Source organism: Xiphophorus maculatus, chromosome 11 (assembly GCF_002775205.1).
Source record: "Xiphophorus maculatus strain JP 163 A chromosome 11, X_maculatus-5.0-male, whole genome shotgun sequence".
NCBI classification, from domain to species: domain Eukaryota; kingdom Metazoa; phylum Chordata; class Actinopteri; order Cyprinodontiformes; family Poeciliidae; genus Xiphophorus; species Xiphophorus maculatus.
Window position 1 is genome coordinate 24,810,075 of NC_036453.1, and position 23,467 is coordinate 24,833,541.

Sequence of the window (23,467 nt, forward strand, 5' to 3'; positions counted from 1 at the left end):
AATTTCTTAATTAATTCATAAATGAAGTCACCTGAGCAATACAGTAGATGAACAGAATGGGATTGTGGTTATAATTAATGTCAGAGGTGTTCAAAGCCCCTCTTTGACGCATACAAGGCAGCCATATTAGCTTGTAAGTCCTGAAAAATTACGACTTTACTAAGACTGCCTGTCTCAGTCTCACCTAAGACAACATACAAACAACCCAGAAAGTCGCCACCCATCAGTTCTCTTTAAAGATTCTAGACTTGGCATTTGTTTTTGAAATAAAACAGGGGAAATTGGGTGAGGGACAGGGGGTGGGGGGGAGGGAGCATTGGCTTGTATTCTTGAGCATATATAATTAGGTTTACATGAAGCCTAAAAAATTGGGAGATTTGGGGAAGAACTTCAATGCCTGGTACAAAAGTGATCAAAGGGCAAAAGGGATATTACTCACTGATGTACTAACAGCTGCAGTTTATCAGAAATTAATGAATATTGAATATGTGAGCAACCATAAAATAGGTTAGGATTAAAACATGGCTTTTTATTAGAAATTTAAAATAGATAAATAAAACATCACTTTGGCAAACAACATGCCGTAGTTTTTCTAACTCCAGGACATGAAAAGGAGCCAAATAGTCTCAAAGTTTGACCATATAATACAGAGATAATTCTGCATTTCAGAGTTATTGATGCCCAAGTTTATTTCCTTTAATAAAAGATATGCAATAAATCATATAAACTTGTATAAAATGCCGTTTTACTTGTTTTTTAAAAAATCCTGGCCATTTTTCATTTTTGAAGCATTAACGACTACGTTTCCCAGAAACCTTTTCGAGCACTGCGCCAAATCATCCAGCACGCGCTCCACCCACCGGCTCAGTCAGCGCGTGTCACTTCAACGACTCGCGTGAGCGAGGCGGCGGCAGTAGCAGCATCACAGAAAGCAGCAGCTCCGCCGCATTAGCGAACAGGTGAGGAGAAGAAACTGCATGTTTCTATCTTTTTCTCATCTTACCGCTTTCCTTTATTCTTCTCCAGTTCACTCAGGTAAAATCTAAATATTTTAACGTTTCCGCTGTCTTGTGTCGGACATTTAAGAAGGAGTAAGTTGCACGGGACCGGTGTTGGCTTGGCCGGGGTAACACCGACGCAGAAGTGACTGTCGACGGCTGGTTTCAGTGTTAGTGAGAGTACTTTGGGTTTTGACGGTCATTTTATGGCTGACGTGTTTTCTCCTGCTTTCTATAGAATGATAGAGTCCCAGGGCATGTTGTTTCCAGGGTAATTGGACCTGGAACTGGCTGTATTCTTGAACAGGTGAGGGGAATCTCTCCTGCAGGATGTTGGAAGTCTACAGGATGCTTCAGATAATTTAGTGAATTTCACTGCACCGCTGGGGCTTGTGTGCTCAACAGGGTTCCTGCTCGATCAATACATCCCATCTGCACCTCAAACATCTGCTTAGTTTTTTTTTTATTGTTATCCTACTACATCTAGAGACAGAAACCTAACACTCTGATAGACTAATGTTTCTTTAGCTAGTTTTGTATCGCTTTGATAGGCAAATGTTCCTATTTGTGCATATTTTAGTACTCAGTCATTTGTATTATTTTCTTTGTTGACTTGGCTACATGTTTTAGATCAATATCCTTCTGAATGATCCAATAACCTATTTTCAGTTTACTGGAGGGTTACCAGGCATCTATTTATAATGCTCCAGTATTTCAAGAAATCAAAGCACTAAGGTTCTGAGAGAAAAGAACCAGGCTCAAAGTATCCTTATCAGAGGCAATGTGATGCTTCTCCACATATTCATCATTTTTGTCATGCCAAACCATTTTTGAATGCTCAATATTTTAAACATGTGAGTAAATAAATGCCTTTTTATTTATTATATCATGTTTAAGTATAGTTAAAACAGTGCTGTACCAGCATATTTAAAACTATTATAAATCGCAAAAATAAAATCGACCAACCTTCAATACTGATCATATCAAAAATGTTGGGAAAATCCTAGATTTAAAAGGTGAAAAGTTAGTTCAGACTTAAAAGAAGTGACAAAGTGAGCATATTTGATATTTAGGAGGAGGTGTTTAGACAGATATGTTGCAGCAGCTGAATCTTGTTATGACGAAATAAAAAACTTGTTAAAATGAGATTAATATTTAATTAAAACCAAAATATGTTCTTGTTTTAATTGAGAAAGTCATAATGGAACAGCAACACTTCGCAGGATGTTTAAGTGTCATCTGGAAGAAACAAGAGTGAGAAGATGGAGAGATTCTTTATGCCTTTTTAATAAGTCACAATCTGTCAATGAAAAGTATTTATATCTCTTTAAAAAGAGAAATCTTAATGTTTTTGTCAACTTTTGTATCTCGTTATAACAAGATACAACTCCAGAATTTATTTCTTAGCTCTGGCAGTTTAACGCTTCCATAAGTAAACATGTCCAGCACTGTATATGCTTTTTTTCCAGTTGCTATTTAAATAGTCAAACTTACAACAGAGGGTGTAGCTTTAAGTTTAAACTCTTTTATGTTGATTTAGAAATCTCGTCTCTGCAGATTTCAAAGCCTTAGACAGAGGTGCTGCTGGAACCTGCTGTTAAAATATTTAAATAGATTTGTTGTGAGAATTAAAATGTTTCAAAATACATTAAATCGATAAGTTTTTCTCCTGGTGCTGTTAGAAAATGTTGAGACATTGAATAAATGTCCAAAAAAAGAAAACGAGCCAGATTAGCAGCTTAAGTTTGGTGTAAATTGTTGGTTTTAGTGTCAAGTTGTGTCTGGACCACCTTTGGGAGCATCAAGCTGTTCTTCCTGGTGTGATCAGCCAACCAGTTGTTTCTCATTAGATCATTACCTTTGTAGTTGAACAAGCCATTGTTGCGTTTAGTGCAGCAGTTTCTGAAAGCTTGCAGTTTCTGTCTTTAATTGGCCCTTCAACACAGTCTGTCCTGACTATGTTGTGTGTGACTCTACTCCTGCCACGTAAACAGATGGATCATTGTTATTTTCTTCATAATGAAGATTCTTCAATAAAACATTTTTTTATAACTGTGAACGATATTTGTATCTAAAAGTGGGAACAAAGAAAGTTTGAATTTGAGAATTCATGTTTGAGAAGAACTCCACATCCATCTCAATGTGGAGTGTGCTTGGCACCAGTTGGAGAGAAGTGGGCAATGGATTACAACGTTCCCTGTTTTCTGTTGCTTTTGGCAGAAAAGATGAAAGAATTCTAATATAAGGACTTTACCATTTCTTTAGGAGGCTTCCATTGCACATTTTCTTTATAGTAGACCATTAAAGGGACGGTATTATGTATTTTTTTTTAGCTTTATATTATGTTTTAATCTTATTCCATCATCAAAAACATACCTGGGGTGTTTCCTTGATTCTTATATTCATGTTTGAGAAATCCTTTAATCTCCCATAGCAACCATTCAGCTGTGCAAAACGCCTGGTTGGACCTAGCTTTGCCTTTGAGGTGCAGCTCTTCCTCAGAGGTGTGGTTTCCAAGCTTCAGAGCTTCCGCCTTACAGAGGAGCCGTCCCCCACAAAACACGCACTCAGATCCTTAAAACCAGCCGGCAGCGATTAGCAAACACCTGGTCGAACTGCTCACCTGCTGAGCTCATTATACGAGCTACTTGTCAGGTAAAAACATTGTTAAAGGATTAATAGAGGAGCAATATCATCAGGATGTTGTGATGACTTCCTGAAGGTGGAGTATTAGAAATACAAGGAGTTTTTAAATAGACAAAGGCCCAATATCAAGGTGTTAAATTGCAAAGTCAAATTTTGAAAAGGAAAATATAATTATATACTCATATTTTGCATATATATAACAGCTCTAGGTTATCTAGTTACTTTCAGTTGCTAAAATGGCACTACGTGTCTGGGAAACTCATAAGAAGACTCTGTTTTTACATATGGTTAATTTGGGACTCTGTCTGCAGGATCCAGGCTGTTTTCAGGACAGGCTGTTCTAAAAAGCCGCAGGAAGTGCAAGTCATATGGCAGTCTGAGCAAAGTCAAAACATCCGATTTTGTAATTGCTCATTTGTTAAGGGAGCTGTTTCCTCAATTTGATTTGGACTGGATCTGTTCAGCAACTAACATCCAAAAGTAAAGATATCGGACTAAGAACTGCAGCATCTACAATCTGGTAATCGATAGGATTTTCTTTGTTATTGATGGAGTTAGTTATGAATGTCCAACAACAAGGAGCTGTGAGTTTCTCAACGACTCCTCTCATCTTCTGTTCAAGTCATTATCCAAGCAGTTCCTGTCATTGCTGTGCTATTTATAGCCAGGGGTTGTGTGGCGAACGCACACATCCAGCTGTATAGTGGCGAAACTGTCCTTTTATCACCCAGAAAATGTTATCTCATGATCTCCTTGACTGCTCTGCTTAGTGGGAGGAATTCGAGCCTGTGTGAATGTGAGATGCTGAGAGGGGAATTCAAGGTCCCCGTCTCCGTGTTGGGACAGACTCAGAAATATCTCCCAACAGCGCCGGTGTCCTGGAAACGGCTCACGTTGACGCCGCTGCGGAGGGACAGCGAGGAGAAAACGAACTCTGTTTTCCTTCCACTGTTAGTTCTGAGCGAATTGGCTCGGGACGGGTGACTATATTTGCAGTGACCTTGTCCGTCTGGTGAAACAGAAGATGCTGCAGTGATGTGCTTCTCTGTTCAAAGATGCCAAATTACTTCTGTGGGAAAACAAACCCCAGTAGTGATGGATTACTGACTTAATTTAACACTTAGGACATTAATCTCTGTCTCACATTGGCAAACATTCAACTGCCCCGATACTGAAGTGAAAGAAAATTATCCTAGATGAACCAATCATGTGGGTTACACTGCCAACATGTTGAACCAGGTTCCAACCAAAACTGAACTATGTCGCCTGCATGCTGAATGACATGAGAGGTGGAAAGAGTAGCAGTGCATCATCCTGGAAGCACATCCACGTGCTAGAATGATCCAGTTCCTGATCATAAATCCAACTTAGAATCTGCTGCAAGACATAAAAAGTCTTACAACAGATTCTTTGCAAGACTTGTTCACAGATGTTCTCCACAACATCAAAAACTTCAGAGTCTGAACACTGATTAGCCTTAATCCTAGATCAGTTCATAATAGGTTTCTATCAGTCTCTGGAAAATCTTAGCAACATGTTTGAATTCTTTCTACTTGTGGTAATACTTTTGACAATACAAGATGGGCAGAGGAGGTAAATAGACGGGATGCCAGCAGGGCTGCCTGCATTTTCTGACAGCATCAGCACTGCTGTTAGATTTTCCCCTGAGAGAGTGTTTTTTCTTAGTTGCAGGATGCTGTCATCAGTGTGGAGTGTCAGAAGTGCAGAGCATTCATTTATGTTCATGTCAGATATGTTTTTCAGTTGAGAAGCTTGAGATAACGGTAGTCTTTGCTTATCTGAGACCTCTGTTTGAGATGGACTGTATGCATAAACCCACTCAGAAACAATATATTGCTCTCTCTGGCTGCGTTCTGCTGACTTTATACACTTTGAATCAAAATATATTTGTCATTAGGTTGGTAAAGACAAGTGCAAGGTGTTACCACCATGAAGGTTTTTAAGTTAACTCAAGTTCTACATTTTAATAAAAAAAATACTCCTAATATCTGTTTATTCATCTAGAGAGAATTGACTTACAAAGTGTGTAAGTCATCATTGCTTATTTTCTGAACCATCTAGTTGGTTTTCAGTTACCAGAAAGTCAAACAGCAAACCTGCTGGACAGATAGAGGGGCTTATTATTAATAGCTTTGTCCTCTGAGGTCAGTGTGTCAGAATACCCTTGTTTGTCTCAAAGCAGTGTTCAGCTCTGTTTCCTACGTGTTAATCCACTTCACTGCGTGAAGAGAATAACTTTCATAGCTCTCTTTAAGAAATTATTTAAGTGCACTGACATTTATTCTCAATATTATTTGAGAATAATTTAACTGGATTTCAAAAAAAGCAACACAGCATAGATTATTTAAATGCTGCCTTTTAGAGTGGTATGCCCTTGACTGTAATGACGGATGCTTAGATTGGAAGGTGAGTGGTTCTGATTAGTCGAGTGGAACTCCATTTAGAAATTGACTAGTCAGAAGTTGAGAGCTAGCAGGTACCTTTACTGATTTGAGCTGTTTCTGGTCTCTCTTTAATAGATATTCATGCAGAATGTATTCTTCAAGCCTTCCTCCCATCAGCTGGAAGTTATTTAGAGATCAGAGTTGACATCATGTTGCATGTTTGTTGAAAGCACTAATATGATAACACCGGGCCACTCTCCCGAACAATGTTTAGCCTTTCTGTTATGTGCTGCAAATCTTGCTCTCTCACAGCTTGATTGAACTGCTGTGGAGACGTCTTGACATGTAGCAGAAAATAGCTTCCCTTTTAAGTAGGTTGTTTCTTGGGATGCACTTTTATAAACTATTGGGATGATATCAATATTAACATTGCTGTTAAGGTTACTAACTGACATTTGCCCTTTCAAAATTGGCGAATAGACGACCAGAACGATGACATCACTTCTCTGCTTCAGTTAAACACTCCACATTCCTGCTTTGCATCACTATCACTGTCACATGCCATTAGTTATTAATATTGGCCCAATTTTACGTATTGAATTGATTCTGATATGTTAAAAATTGACCAACATCGGCCCAGTACTGATATTATTGCTGATATGTCGTGTATCTCTAGTTGCTATGTCTCTGGTCTTTTTTATGACGCCATTATACTAAAAATGGTTAACTTTCTCTTCACTTTGTAACGCAATCTACACTGAAGAGTGTTCTTGTCAGTCTTACTTGGTAGCGCTTAGTACAAAAGAAAAAAACAAGTTTTTGATGAATTGATCATTGATGAACTATAAACCTGCTGATTCCAATAACCAGTATGTTTCTCTGCTCATTACTTATTCAATTAATTTAATTCATAAATAAGAAATATCAACATTTTTGGCTAAATTTGGGCTTGGAGGTATAAAATTGTATACTATTGCCTTGTAAATCAACAAATGGCTCTCAGCCTCTGCAAGATTTTCAAGAACATTTCTGCCTAAAAATATCTCACCTCAGTAAGTAAATACAGATTGTGCCTCACAGTGGTACAGAGCGTTTCTTTCTGTTTGTTTGTTCTGTGAAGGGGCGCTCCAAGCATCTTCATTTCCTCAGGCTGTGTTTGAAGCTCAGGAAACAATCTACATACTTGACAAGCATCGCCCTCAGTGGCTTTAAGGAATGCTAATGTTTTTGTCTTGGTAAAAGTGTAAAAAGCATGCAGCTCCGCAAGAGGCAGGTGAATTAAAATGCAAACAGGACTAGCAAGCTTGGGTGTGTGACTTATAAGGTTGTTAAAATATTTACTTTGTCTGTTAGATGTCTGACCCATTGTAATCTCCTTTATTCTCCACACAAGTCAGACCGAACACACCCGCAGCGAACATCAAATGCCTTTCATTCCACAATACTGGGTACAGCATATAGACTCAAATTACAAACAGGAGTGTTCATTTCTGTTGGGTTGGACAGAAAGGGTTGTTGGTGGTGCTGACGATTATGATGATCCATTGTGGAAAATATCTCTGTTTTAGTGGCTGCATGTTTTTTTTTTTTAATTCCCTCGCAGACCTTGTGGATGCTGTGCTTGTGTTTCTATGGAGTCCGCCCACTCGGTACACTCAGCCAGCTTGGCAGACTGGAAAACAGCAGAAGTTTCTGCAACGTGGCTCCGACTGACTGTTTATCTGTCAAGAACTTTGACACTGACAGAGCAGGAAGTTCAAACCTCAGGGGAGCCGTAGCTCTGAGAAAGATGAAACGGAAAACGGGAAGCATAAAATATTCATAAAAGTTGTATCTGTCTTCACATTTTATTAGCTGGATCTCCAAATATAGAACATTGCTAGGGGAAATAATGAGGGACTCAGACTGTTGACGCATAAATTTGACCTTTGCCTATTTCTAATCACTAGTTTATAAATAGCTCTGACTTATTGCTACAAACCTTTTCTTAAAAAAAAAAAAACTTCTCTATATTTTTGATAATTGTAAACAGAGCTGGTTTATATTATATATAAAACACTAAAATAAAGTAATTATTTCTCAAGAAAAGTCCAAATTTACAGAGCTGTAAAATTAGAAATTCACTAAAATCCTCCAAACCTAAACTAGGAAGAATTAGAGCAATATTTACTCCTTCACAAAACGAGTGTTTTTCTATTTCTGACCACATGTCCAAATGTACAATATGCATCTTATGAGAAGACATTCATTTCATTTTTAAATAAAATTATTTCAAAAATAAGGAAAAGAAATCTCCACCATTTTAGTATTTGAAGGAAAATCATTATTAGCAGAGGACAGTGTTATATTGTGTTTCTCTGCAGTTAAACAAAAATTATTTATTAGTTATTTTAAGACAAAATGAATATAGAACATCTTAAATTGTCTCAAAAGTCTTGTATTTGGGTATTATTGCTTTTAACCTTTTCACACAGTGGTTTCTGTTCATATTCTCTGTAGAGAAATGAGACTCTTACAGTAATTGATGCTAATCTTTACTGTTACAGATTCAAGAACAGCTGGAATCAAACAGATCCTTTTGTAAGGGATCCGTTTAAAGCCTATTTACTGTAATATTCTAAGCTTCCTGTTTGCTGATTACTCGTTCGCTGTTGTTCCAACCAGAGTAAACAGCCAACACCCGTCTGCTGAAAAGGTTTAATTCATTTTTAAACAGTACTCTCTGATAGTGAACACAACAATCTTTGTTCTGCAGTAGCAACTTCCACGGAGAAAAGTGTGATTGTTGGCACTCTGTCAACCTGTTAGCATGCAGGTATGCAGTGTTCCTTGATATTGTAAAAAAGAAGTGAGAATTAAAATAATCTTATCTGGTTATTCACATCCGTAATGCATTTTTAACCCCCAAAAATATGTAAACTAAGTTTTATTGTTTGTATTTCTGTTTCCTGAGCATGAATTGTAGAAAATAACAAAGAAAATCCCCGTTCCCTCCGTGAATCAGAGCCAAAACAAGCCATAAACCCGAGTCCAGTGGTGAGACCTTGTTATTTAGAAGATTTGTGAATCTTCACTTCCACAGCCTAAAGGCTAACTAGAAAACCTATTAATCTCTGTCCAGATCAAAGCAAACAATCAACTCAGCAGTTTCTTCAGTAGGTTCCTTCTCATCTTTTTTTGTTTTTAACTCAAAGATGCTGATATAAGCAGATGCTCTTGTGGTTTCACAGTTTCATATTTCTACACCAAGAACTTGTTGTTTTGTGTTTTATTTGAGAAATGACTTCAGTGTTATTCATAACTTTATTTGAAATAACTCAAACTACCTCATTGAGCACGAAAAATCCAAAATGGTTATTGAAACACTGCTGTTTTGCTTTAGACTCAAAACAATACTTTCAGAAACACTAACAATACAGGTCTAATACTAATACAGGTCTTGGCATGTTTCCCATTTCTAATAAATTCTTCTGCCTTCAGAAAATGAAACATTTGCTGTAATTTCTAGCTTGAAACTGCCGCAACTCCGCTAATACCACATTATGTATCCTGTTGCATACAAGTTTCACATCCCCACAGACTAATATAGGAACACGGAGGGAACAGAGGCCGCCTCACAGCATGGGATATAAAGCGATCCCACGCTTCCTGTTGGACTTTAGCTGAGATGATGGTTTTTTCACACACTCCTTTACTACATTCAGGTGTTGGACAGATGCTACAGAGCTACACATGTGCTCAAGCAACGGTACAGTAGTAACTTAATGGTGGCATAGTAGCACTGGTATTTGCACACATTTAGATATGAATACATTTGTGGAAGCTCGTTAAAAAAAGATCTGTAAAATGACCGTGTCTTATATTGCAAGTTCATAGTCTTTTTATAAATGACGATCCAAATCTTATGGCGAAATCAACACAGAATTGATTTACCAGTCCCTAAACCACCCTTCTTATACCATGTGTCAGTAACCTGAGGCAACAAATGTAGCTTAATAACTTTGGATAACATGATAAAGAACCAACTCATATTTTTACATATAGATATAACAAATGCAATTAATCTTTGAATAAATGTACTGAAAATAAACATTGGGTTTTTACAGTGTTGGATTACTCCTGCAGTAAAATATGAACATATTTTCACCAGCAGTGCTAACAAGTTAGCGTGTGCAGATAGCCCAAACTGTTTACCAAATGGACCAATATCTTCCCAATCATGTGAATAATTGTTTAAACAAATTAATCACTGTTACCCAAGTCAGTAGCGGGTTAATTATTAACATACAGAATCAAACAATCAGTGAACCAAAATGTTTTGAAGGAAACAAAGGAGTCAGTGTTTTTTGGTGGCAGGAAAAGGAAGGCTGTATCCAGTTGTGATGGAGGTATTGTTGCCAACAGCAGCAACATCCAGACAGAAGCTGAGGAGTTCAACAAGCATCTGTGGGAAATGGGAAAGTTGTGGAAAATAGCTGGTGCCAAAAATCCTTGAAGAACTTGTGGCTGTGAACCGATTCCAGGAGATGGGCTGGAATCTTGGATTTAGACTCGAGCTGCAAAAACAGACTTCAGTCTGCGTTTTGGATTTTCAAATAAAAGTACCTGCTTTCTTGTTCTTTCTGAGCTTTAGCATTTCCTTTACTGTATTGCATCTTGCTCTTTGTTTTAGACTTTATAGTGTGTCCTGAAACATGTTTAGGCTTGGGAACAAGATTTTTTTTTAATCCAGATTATCTAATAGTTTTACAAATACACAGACTAAGAAGAAAAGTTTCTACACCCTACCTGTTGGTACGCAATAGATTGGAGGAGTGGACAATTCAAAGATTATGATGAACAGGTTTGAATAAAGACTCTTTCTTTTCTTATTTTTTTCATTCAAAATGTTATTTACAGACGTTAAAGAATTTCTATCTTTTGTAGCAGATTTAACAATTAAAATGACTTGTGTGGTTTGTTTACAGCAGATTTTATTAAATTTTTTTTTGCATAAAGTAAATAATTGGTTAATGTTTGTGTTTGATTGGGTGAAGGTGTTAAACATCTCCTCAACATCAGAGGTCTTTATCTGAAAACTGGACACTCAGACTTTCAGGACCAAAATTTGAAAGACTTCCGTCTACATTGCTTTTTAGCAATAGATTGGGAATGTTGCTGAATAAATATGCTGTGAGTCTCAGAAGTCAAACAAGGTGGGCAGGCAGGTACATGTCTACCATACGTTCATTAACAATAAACAAATGAGTAGTTTGTTTACATGGGAAGAGCTGCACTAGAATGCTATACTAGACAAGACAGGCCAATGATCAGAATGAATCTGACCTGACTTGTCCGGGTGATAAACCCCAGCATTCATGTTATTGTTGCACTTAACACAGTAAATTTTATTTACATTGTTTAAATAATCTTGAGCTGTGACTGGTTTTATTGCCCCAGTGCAAATGGCCATTTGGCTAGCTACTGCTGTGATCATGTGATGCCATTAAGGTCACTAACTCAAGCAGCATAAAACGTTTACAGATGCTTTCTGCGCTTTGTTGTAAGAAAAAAAAAGTGCTTATTTTTCAGGAATCCTACTACACCCAGGGAGTTGATATTTTTATATTTGAGCATTACCATCTCATTAAATTGGACCTGTGTTTAGTTTTAATTCAAGACATTTTTCTACAGTAATATAAGACGATACATTTGTGTTGAAGGAATTTGAACTGTTATAAATAATAATAATAATAATCTTGCCAATTTGTTGAAAAACATCAAATCACTAAACAAATATATGCTAATAATTTTAGCACTGTCTTTGTCTTTATTACTCTTTTCTTAGATTTGACATTGAAAGCACCTGGTGTTGCTCCTTGTGTTACAACAGAGATTTTCCCATGGTGATGAGGATGATTTTCAAAGATGCATGTGGGATGCTGTGCAGCTGGTTGTTGAGTGGCACTGCCTAGAGGAGGCGTGGCTGACCAAATTGGTGAAAGGATGCACCGAAGGCGGTGTGTTTTGTGGCAGAGGCTAAGAAGCTATTCGCTAAACAACTTGCGCAAGTAAGAAAATGCCATGCTTAAGTTTAGAACCGTCTCCATAGCAATACATCCAATCCAGCTAAGTCCAGCTGGACTGTGTTACTTTCAGGGAACAAACTGATGGGTTGGCTGCGAAAACTACCACCACTCATCAGCCAGAAAAACACCTACTTACCATGGAGACCGAACGGTGACCAGTGGACAGACATTTCGTTTTGCAGACAAAGGAGTTACTCTGACCTTGTAGGAATAATCTCGTTCTACTTTGTGGCTGCTGCTGCCATCGTATGCACAATAATCATGGAAACCGATTTATTTTTAGACACACACTCGACTGAATCACCATCACTGCATGTTTTATGTTTGCTTTCATATCCGTCAAAAACGTTGTGCATGCATGGAGAATCTGACTCACTACTCCTTCCTGTGCACATAAGGAGGAAAAAGGAAGACGTGTGAGGCAGTCAGTACTCACTGAAGGAGTCTCACTCAGCCTGCTGGATGTTGTCATCTTGTTTCATACAATGGTGGTAATCCTTAGAGATACTTCACCTATTCGGTGTCCTGCTGTGCTGCTCCATGTTATGTCATTATTTATTCATGTTTTTCCATAGCAATGTTGCTTTTATGTCCTGTTTTTCAATTAGCCCAGTTTTAAGTTTTGCAGCAGGTTTGAATAATTTGCTGTATTATATCAAGTCCACGAGTTTCTTAAATATACAAGACGCCCATTGTTATGGATGAAAAATATTTGTGCTTGTACTTATTGGTATTTGTTTTTCTATTGTCTTATGTAAGATGTTTCTTCATTCTTTTGGCCATACCAAGGATTGTGCAATTTCACTTTGAGCAGAAACTTGATCTAACCTTAGGTTGAACAAGTTAAAACTAAAATTATTCATATTTATGATCCAGCACATTGACACTTTGAACCATCATGCTAATACAATACAGTAACCAGTTGTGAAACGAGCAATAGACGTTACATTTTGTCAAATGCCGTCGCCAAAGTAATCAAACTAATATACATCAAGGGTACAGCTAGAGTAGCTAGAGAAGAGGGGAGAGCATTCAGATCTGTTGCATAAGAATAATAAAATAGTTAGTGTTTCAGTTTTAACTTTCTGTGTTGTTAATATTTTTATGTGCTATATTTGGTTTGATGTGGTTCAGTTTGGCCTTTTCTGGTTATTGTAACATTCTGTCAAACATGTAGACCCCAGAAACAGACAGTTGTGAAACACTATGATTCATTTAAGTGTTACTTAGGATAAAAACGAACAGTTAGTATTTCCAACAAGCTATCTACAAAAGATCATGTTTTTAACCAGTTATCGCTGTTTAAGAGTGCTATGTGTCAACATGGCTCCAAACATTGTGGAAAACAGCCAACACTCTGTCCCCATGGAGGAATTTAGTGCCGCCACACAGACTGAATGAGACCACAGAAGACAGTAACACGAATGAAGCACTGCATTGACAAAATATATGTGGGCTGCAATTCACATGGCGGTATCGCCACAGGCTTGATGTAAATACAGATCCTTTCAAAATCATTCATAGTCCCTGAGTCTTTTACATTTTGTCATGTTACAACCACAAACTTCAATTAGTTGTGTTAGGATTTTATTTGCTAGATCAACACAAAAATGGCTAAAAGTTTAGGGAAATTATCCAGGGAGTACAAGTTTCTCTAGAAGTAAACATTTGGAGGGTTACTTCTTTCTGTCCTTCCTTTCACAAGGCTAGATATTTGGGTGACTGCAAATTCCGCACATTCTCCTGAGCTGTGGAACTCTGCAGCTCCTCCAAAGTTACTACAGATCTCTTGGCTGTTTCTCTAGATTAATTCTCTTCCTGCCTGGCTTGTTGGTTTAAGTGAATGACCATATGTTGGTGGATTCCAGTTGTGCAATACTTTTTCCATGTTTGAATGATGGATTGTGCTCTGAGACAAAACCTCAGCTTGGGATAATCTTTTGCAACCTAACTCTGCTTTAAACTTTTCACCATGGTCTTCAAGATGCTGTTTGTTCTCTATGGACACATTCTCACCAGCGGTGTTTAGTCCACTTTGATTGAACTCTTGTTTGTTTGCCTAGAAAGTTCGGCTCATTTGGGGAGGTGTAAATGTGTAATTGATCTCTGGGGAAAAAAGCAAACTCTGGTTTGCCTAAAAACCTAGCTCAGTTGAATGTGAATTCCAGTTGGACCTGAGACCACTCCAAAAGCAGGAGGCAAACTGTAGCACAAGGTATTCTGGGTAAATACAAACAAAACAAATGTAAGAGTCTAACCCTGGAAGGAGAAGTGGCCTGCAGTCTTATATCAAAGGCAAAAGAGAAATCCTACAACTGCTAAAAGTCCATTTTTGTTTTTGTGAAGGAAGTTGTTCTCAGTGTCTTCTTTAGATGTTTTCCTGTCATTTCCTTATGTCATTCTTGTTGCAGCGCCACCATAGGTGAGGAGGTTTTTCAAAGGGTTTGGTTTGTTTGACACTGTGCAGTGTGAAAGAGAATCACACCAGCCAGAAATGTAACAAATGTTTCAATTTTGGTCCCCGATCAAACCGAGTCTACCGGACTATGAGGTGTGAAAACCCCCTAAACCTCTGAGGCCTTCATAGAACATCTACATTTATACTGAGATTAAACCACACTGAAAAAAATCTGTCTCTGCAACAGGACGTGGGAGTGTGTAATGCCTTAAAAGCAATTTGCAGTCTTGCTCAAGTTTAGCTGCAACACTTTAAAAGGCAGCCTGTTGCTTGCGAAGGGGTGTGGTCAGATTGAGTTCCTCTGTTAACCACTGGCCACAAGCTGAAGCCCGTTTAATCCCAGACCCGAATGCAGTTCACTTTCAACCCACATGCTCTACATCCTTGGCAAGCTGCATGTTGTGGGATCAAAATGAGACCATTACTGAAGAACATAAATTCTGACTGTCAGCCAGTCCACAAATGATCCACCCTCATATTACTGAGGCTTTCTGAGACACAGATGGGCTTTGTCAGTGCCAGTTGCTGCTGTTTCTGCCCACACAACCTGGTGTGGTAACAAAACAATATTGTTATAAATAGATTGGAGTTGCAGGATTAGTTTGTAAAACTTGTCGTTTTAAAAAATATTGTGATTGATCTTTCATGTGATCAAAGGCTGCATTGCATTTTAACTAAATAATAGTTTAATCTTTTCAGAATAAAATCCATCACTCTTGTTCAGCTCTCACTCTGCCCAGTTGTTTGTGTCACATGATGGTGATCCCTCCCTCCCTCCCTCTGGTTCTTTCTTCCTTCACTGCAAAAGACCACAAAGCCTTAGCAAATATTTTTGGTCTCGATTCAAGTGCACATATCTTATTACACTTGAAATAAGACAAAACAAACTTACAAGTAACTTTTCAGCACATTATAGGAGCTTGTTTTAAGTCAATAATTCATTAATATTAATGAAAAAGTACTAGTTATAAATGAAATAATCCTCCAGTGCAGCAATATGTTTTAACTTGTAACATGGGAAAAATGGCAGATTATTTACTTGTCTTATTTCAAGTGTACCAAGTTGTTTGCACTAGAAACTACACCAACAATATCGGTAAGAATTTGTTTTTGTAGTGTTTTTTTTTTAACCTTTATTAATCACAAGTGTAAAACTGAGAGGTGAGAACAGAAACATGCCCATGGCAGCAGCTATGTGACACGCTTCTCCTTTGTATGAAGCAGAAAGAGAGCAAGGCACTTCTTCCTCTTTCTGGCTGCTGTGTGGAGGCTATCGGTCGCTTCTCGTGTCTTTTCATTTTCACCCCCTGATTTGCTCTGTAGAGCCAAGCAGCAGATATTTATCCTCAGTTGTGGAGCAGATCACTCAGGCTCCAGGACAGCATCTGCTACTTAACAAGTGAGTGGTTTGCTCAAGACGTCACATGCTGTATGTTTTTGTTGTTTTGATATCCTCTTTTTAAATTTTAGATCAAAAATTGGTTTGAGTTTGGTTTTCAAAAGGCTTTGGGAGGGGTGAAGATTGAACTTTATATAACAAGTAAGAAAGTCTGGGAAAACATCGGCAGTAGACGTTTTCAGCTTGATTTCTGACATTTCTGGCAGCTCGTCTCTGCCGCTTCTCCAAAAGCGAAATAAGAGCTGGGTCAGAACTTTTAGGAACAATGGCATATAACAGATAATGCTATTTACACTTTGCTGCAATAATATTAATTTCCTATGTTCATTTTCTTTACTAAGTCTACTACTGTCATGAACTGAATGTAGCAATGTTGTACTTCGTAACCTCTCGATGTGTTTAAGAGAACGTCAAACTATCTTTAGATGCCTGATTAAAAACCGCAACAGGAAAGCAGGAATTTTGCAGCCACAGTTTGCAGGACTGCTATTTCCCCTTTGAGCAACATGATATCTGTAGTTTTTTTTTTTTTTTTTTAAGATGTGCAAGAATATTGACACGATGTAATTTCCTATGTTCATTTTCTTTACTAAGTCTACTACTGTCATGACCTGAATGTAGCAACGTTATACTTCGTAACCTCTCAAGATGTTTAAGAGAACGTCAAACTATCTTTAAATGCCTGATTAAAAACCACAACAGGAAAGCAGCTAATTTTGCAGCCACAGCTTCGCAGGACTGCTATTTCCTCTTTGATCAACATGATATCTGTAGTTTTTTTAAGATGTACAAACACATTGAGAGGATGTATGTTGTTTTACATGTAGAGCTCCTTGTTGTGGGTGCATGCATTCCTCTTTACTGCTTATTCTAACCATGCTGACATACAGTGAGTGTTTGAAGTTGTAGGAGTATTGGTTGCACTGCTGTAGTGTCTCAACTTAAAACTTAAGGAGCTGTTCTGATCGCTGAGCTGTTTCTGCCTCTGATCATAGGTTATGATAAGCCATGTTAGCCAGATTGTATATTTATGTAAATGATGTGCACACAAAAAGTACATTAGCATTGTAGCTGATTTATAAAACTACTATGTATGTGTATAATATGAATCAATATGTTCTATTTTTTGCTTTGCAGTTGCTCTGTTGAAGGTTAGAATTGGAATTGTACAGACTATGTGAAAATGAACTCTGGATAACAAATTAGAACAGTTGTGTTCGATTTTACTCGGTCTGTTTTATATATATATATACACACACAAAGCAGCTTGCAAAACATTTTTTTCTGACTCTGCTGCAGTGAGTGGCCTTTAATGATCTATAGCAGGAGATGAGGTGACACTTTGTGTGTGTGAGAGGGAGCAGTCGCTGTAAAACATGGTATTAGTTATTATTGTTTTAAAACTAAATGGATATGGAGTGTAGCATCAGATACTAGCAGCAGGTAGCCTTACAAAAAGTAATTTTTCCCCAGAGAACACAAACCCTTAACTTAACTCTAAGATTCCCAACATAGGGACGTCTGAATTTTGAGTGCTCCTTCTTCAGCAACAACATCCACAGTGAAGAGTGTTGTTACCACTAACTTATTGAACTGGTTCAAAATGATTGAGTTTCTAACAGATTGGGCTGCCTTTTAGTGAAGCTGAAAAAGGACATATGTGAGATTAATATATTACTTTAGAAACATTTGCACTGTTGATGTCGTACATCCACAATTTCTTTTTTTAATGGGTTATTGAGTCAGATGGAAAATCGGATGGTTGTTTTGTGAAAAATATCAACTTTTGAGCCATCTGAAATTGGTACCACTGGCAGCCTTCACTTATTTCTGTAAATAAATATATATTCAAAATGTGTATAAATAACTTCCCTTTTTTCTTTTCTCTCCTCTGTAGTGTAGTCCATAAAACTGCTCCAACACTTTGTCCCATATTCAGCCTACCATTTAATGTGCTGTTTTTAGCAGTAATTAAGGCAGATGACTACCTATGACTTATTTCAGAACCACAAATTATGCTTGCCTTTATATGAAGTTTGGATTTTTTTAGAGCAGGGTCCATGTTTAGGATTTTACAAGTCATGTTCAAAGCCATGCCTTTTTTCTGCCTGTGAATTTTTATCAGGTTGTAAAAAAAATGTAGTCCAGTCACTCTTTCTAGATTTCTATTGTCAGCTAAATAGCAATCAGTTTCTCATCTAAACTTTTACGTTGTTCAAGAGATGAGAATGGAGCCTCCCTGATTGAGGTTTCACAGCTAGTAGGTCGTTGGGAAATAAGTGGGACACCATTCTGGCTCCTGAGAATCAGACCTCCGCAGTGCAATATGGCGAGGTCACATTTGCAGAATACAGCTCCGCAGTGGCCAAAAGAGGTGAAGCCAAAGAGCTTTTTTTACTCTCAAAGCTGCCAGGTTATCTTTAATCGTTCTGGTTATTTATGTTTGTTTTTTAAAAAATATATAAATACAGTATCCTAAACGGGAACATCTCAAATCACAACTTTCCTGTTTGTCCATGTTGAGATCAGAGCAGGTCAAACTTGTGCCTCTCAGTGAAACTCGTATAAAATGACCTGAGACGAGGTAAGACGTCACTGCTGAGGCGTTGTTGGACTGCCCACTCAGGCAGGAGTTAGTCACAGGATATTGCCCTGAGAAGTCCTGAGGATCATCTGATGGGCCAGAAGAGAAACACATGCTCTCACACAAAACACTGAACACAATCAGCAAGTCCTGAAACTCCTCTAATCTTTTCTGTAAACACTGACACAAAAAGTCAACAGATTATTTCACAAAGTGTTTGTAGCTTCATCATCATATGATTTGCATGTCATGTGTATACCAGCACGATTTCTAGATGAGAGGTAAATTATTAAACTTTCTATCAGTTCTGTGACTGCAGACTACATCCTCCATCTTCTCATAATACATTATTTAAAGAATGAACACAATCCTGTGTATCCTTGCTGAAGTATAGTAGAGTCCCTCCAAAGGACATTTTTATTTTAATATTTCGTCTTCAACTGTGTTTAGGTTTGTACCCAGTGGTATTTATACTGATTAACGTGCTGAAATCAAGAAATATATTAAATAAGCACGAAAAACACAAAGCTACTAATAAAGCAGTAAAGATTTATTTAGTGATTAGAAGATCCGAAGAAATATTACGAGAACAGAAACTTAGAGATGACGGTTGGCCGATGTTGACTTTGAATTTATTGTGCTATTTTGTGGTACTATTACGATAATGGTAAAAATTATGATTTTTAAAAATATTTATTTTTAAGGTATGTAAGAGCTTTCTTAGCCCCACAAACATAAATACTACTCCAGGAAAACATTCCCATTTGAAACAGGCTTCTTCAGGATGCCACTTACTTAGGTGTGATTTATTTCACTAAATGGCACAAAGTAACTATATTTAATCATATTTTCCAAGTTACTGATATTTATTTGTGATCTTGTGAAATTCAAAAATGGGAACGATAAAATTTCCAATGATGCTTTCAGTTTTGCTTTTTATTTGACATTACGAATCACAATTAACATCCGAGGTTTTCCACAATAAATGATGCAGAAGATGCCTGCCCCTATTAACATCCATCCATCCTTTCATTTCTATCACCGTTTATTCTCCAGCGGTCACTGGGAGAAAGGCGTTGTACACCCTGCGCACCGACCGGACAAACAACCTTGCATACTCGCACTCAGACCTGAAGGCTGTTTAGACATCCGGTACCTCGGGTATTTTTAGGCATCCGTTATTTTTAAATTATAATGATTCTGAAGAACTCTCTAGAATCGTTCAGACATGCGTTTTCTTCTAGTTTTGTTCAGCTTTTCATCTCCAGATATTCACTCAAAATACACTTTTTGGTGCAGAGAATCAGAAGTAAATGACGAGGCTTTATTATAATGCTTCGTAAGTGTACGGTTGACTAATAAACCCACGTGTGTGTCATGTAACGGGTCTATCGTGAATTATCCAGTTGCCTCAGGAGATCAGGTTGCTAAAACCCTAATCAATAAGTCAGCCTGGCCACGGGGAACAACACAGGAGGCATGCTCATGTTTAAGTGCCCTCCTGTTTTCCCCAGATGAAGGATTTTCCTTGAAACATAAAACGCAGTCATGCTGACCACATCCTGTTAGCGATGGAAACACAAACCCCTCATTGTGTGGGCTTTTAAAAACATATATTTTTCAGAAAGATAACCATTATGGCCTTAGGCATCTGCATGCCTACTTGCTACTTATGTGCATGTTGTGTCAAGTCTTGGTAAGTTCCTCCAAGTTTGAGCAAATTAGATAAGAGAGGCTGTTCCTTTACCTTCCTCTGTCAGGAAGCGGTTCAATGGTGTTACTTATTAAAGCGGCTCTTCGTTTGTGTATTTTGGAACAGCAAAAAATGCCACCAGACAGTGTTGCTACCTTATAGGTTTGTTGTCCCTATTCTTCTGTGCTTCCTATTGGCAATGTGTGCTCCAAACCTGGATAATTGTATAACAATATTTAAAGGTAAAAAATGATTCATGTTAAAGGGGAGAAGTCTGTTTTTGCTATGATAATCATTAAACAAGCTCCAGATAGCATCAATTAGGACAAAAGTTACTAAGCACCGAGGTAAAAATAAAATATAAAAATGCTAAATATAGCCTTTCTGTCTCCAAACAGGCAGCCATGCTTAAATCTGGCGCCACCAAAGGAGGGCTGCCCAAGCCAGGACTCCAGGAGCGGGTAAGGCAGGCCTCCTTGACCTCCTCTACCTCCACCTCTGCAGCCTTGAGGAACTCCAGATCTTCTAACACTCTGGCCTCAGACCAGCGGCTGGGCAAGGTGAGTCACAGCAACCAGGTGTAATTTAACCTGAAATTAAATTAAATTTATTCAGAAGATTATTACAATCTAACTAGAACTCATAACTGTTTCTGTCACGTTCCTTTAGTGCACATTTGACCATTTGTAGCTAAAAAAGCACATCTAACATCAACATGTGAAAAGATCCCATCCCTTTCTGCTTGACTTAACATCAATACAGTGTAGGGGTGATTTATTGACGATATATATATATATATATATATATATATATACAGTACAGACCAAAAGTTTGGACACACCTTTTAATTCAATGAGTTTCCTTTATTTTCATGACTATTGACATTGTAGATTCACACTGAAGGCATCAAAACTATGAATAACACATGTGGAAATATGCACTAAACAAAAAAGTGTAAAACAACTGAAAATACCCCTTATATTTGCTGTGAAAATAGCTAATAAAGCCTCCAAGTAGTTGTGAAGGGTTTTTGCGCTTACGTCACTATGACGTCACCGCGACTAGTCGACATCGACTCGATTATTATCATGATGTAGTCGACCTTAAAAAATATGTAGTCGTTCAACCCCTAGTCTGTACTGTATATATATATATAAGGTGATTAATAATTGGATGCAAAATGTTTTTTATGAACAGAATTTGATTCGGGTGAAGCTAAAATTGCTACGTGATGAGTTCTGGGTAGAATATTAAAAATGCTATATTAAAAATATACCATATATATTTTTAATATAGCATGAAAAAATGTATTTAATTTAAATATAAAATGTATACATTTTTGAAACATTTTTGGCTTAATTATTGCTTTGAATTTTTAATTTCTGTATACTCCAATGAACGACTAATTGATTGCTAATTTAATTGATGATTATTAAAATTACCGATTCATCAAGATTAATCCAATCAATCGTTTCAGCCCCATTAAGATGTTCCTTCACTAATGTTAAAGGAACATGTCTAACAAACGTCTGAGTCCTTCACAAAACAGCTGGATTTACACTGAGATTGATTATACTTATATTTGCAAATTAGGAGACTTTGTCAAGCATTTGGTTTTATTTAAGGAGTAGAAGAGTATAATGTTGGCACTAACCTGACCTGTGTGTTTGAAGCTGAAAAGGGCCAGCAGTGACGATGCCTTGACGAAGCCGGCCCTTGGCGCCGCAGCCGCCGGCTCCCGGATGAAGAAGACCGTCACTACTGGAGGAATCTCTGACCTGGCAGAGGCCCGCCCTCGCAGCCTTTCAGGTAGGCGCTCTGCAGCTTCTGGCTCAGTTGGTGAATTGACCACATGCCGCCACTAGGTGGCCACAGAGCACTACTAAGACTTCTGTTGGAGCGCAGGCCTGTTGTCTTATTGATTTTCTTTTTCTCTAGTTTTCTTGTTTGCGCTTGTTTGTTAGTGGGATTGAGGCTTTGGCGGCTGAGAAGGAACTCTGTGGAGGTTCTGGCCTGAAAAGTATTAATGAGCCATTTTATAATTTATAAATGACTGAGTGTTTTAATGGAGACTTTATTTTTACACTTAGTAGTTGGAATTGTATTTACTTCTCTATTGTAGCATTTATGTACAATAGTTTGCCTTCCTTTTAACTTATTCATTAGCACTAAATTTAGTGGTTTCCTTGGACACTTCATGACACCTTGAATCAGCTGTGTTGCTTATTCCATCCATTATCCTACATGCTTATCCCTTGTGGGTACTGGAGCCTAATCAAGCCCTAATCATGACGAGCAATAACCATGTCATGATTAGGGCTTAAATGATTAATTGTGATTATTGAAATAATTGTCATCTACTTTAGTAATCAAATAATCATTAACAACAGTATACAGATTCTGAAACAGAGTATTTGCTGAAAGAGCAACATGCTCAGAGCAGTAATTAAGCCAAAACTGGAAGATAATATTATACATTCTACATTTAAGAAAAGAAAACTTTGTAAGCTTGCTTTAGCTTCACTTGGTTCAAATTCTGCAGGGAGAAAAAAAAATCCTATTAAGCGCTTTTTGCTATCCAGCAGTGTTGTAGTACTCGAGACCGGTCTTGGTCTTGAGACCATTTTTTGATGGTCTCGTCTCGGACTCGACCGCATTTGGTCTCGGTCTCGGGCGCTGAGGACTCGGGATTTTATTTCAAGACCGCAACTGTGGAAATATCACTAAACTTACAGCATACTGTCCTGGTTATTTGTTAACATGTTTGTTTTCAATGGATGCAAAACGCACCGATTAAAATCCAATCAAAACGTGACTCACCAATGTTTCTGACCACCGCAGATTGTAGCACAGAGACGGAATTTAATATTGGTTAAATTTATTTGAGCTCTAAGTATTTAATATCTAGGTGTTTTTATGGGGATGTGAATCTTTCAGATCAATTTGATTAGCAATTTTGATCATATTTCACATTTTATTGTGACATGTTGCGCGGGGCGCTGGTCTTGGTCTTGACTCGGTCTTGACTTCCCTCGGTCTTGGTCTTGTCTTGGTCGGGTTAGTTGGTCTTGACTACAACACTGCTATCCAGTTATTATTCCATTAATCCAAAAAGTGATTGCCAGATGAGTCCTAGACTGCTTTGATACCAAGTCAAGTATAAAAGGCTGAACTCTCCACATGTCAGAAGTATTATTTTAGCTTTAGATGCATCTT

The 23,467-nt window shown here is 37.8% G+C and overlaps 1 protein-coding gene across 2 annotated transcripts in view; it reads left to right on the forward strand.

Moving 5' to 3' along the window:
* Nucleotides 1–862: 862 nt before the first annotated feature.
* Nucleotides 863–23,467, forward strand: part of specc1 (sperm antigen with calponin homology and coiled-coil domains 1) — a 91,142-nt gene continuing 68,537 nt past the window's right edge. Inside the window, exons 1-3 of one of the 2 annotated variants that reach the window (XM_023342326.1) lie at nucleotides 863–959; nucleotides 20,650–20,811; nucleotides 21,925–22,060. In XM_023342326.1, the coding sequence (XP_023198094.1) occupies nucleotides 20,656–20,811; nucleotides 21,925–22,060 (292 nt within the window). In that variant the 5' untranslated portion in view covers nucleotides 863–959; nucleotides 20,650–20,655. Of the gene's footprint in view, nucleotides 960–15,839; nucleotides 15,975–20,649; nucleotides 20,812–21,924; nucleotides 22,061–23,467 lie in introns of those variants that run through there. The other variant, XM_023342327.1, reaches the window with a different exon arrangement.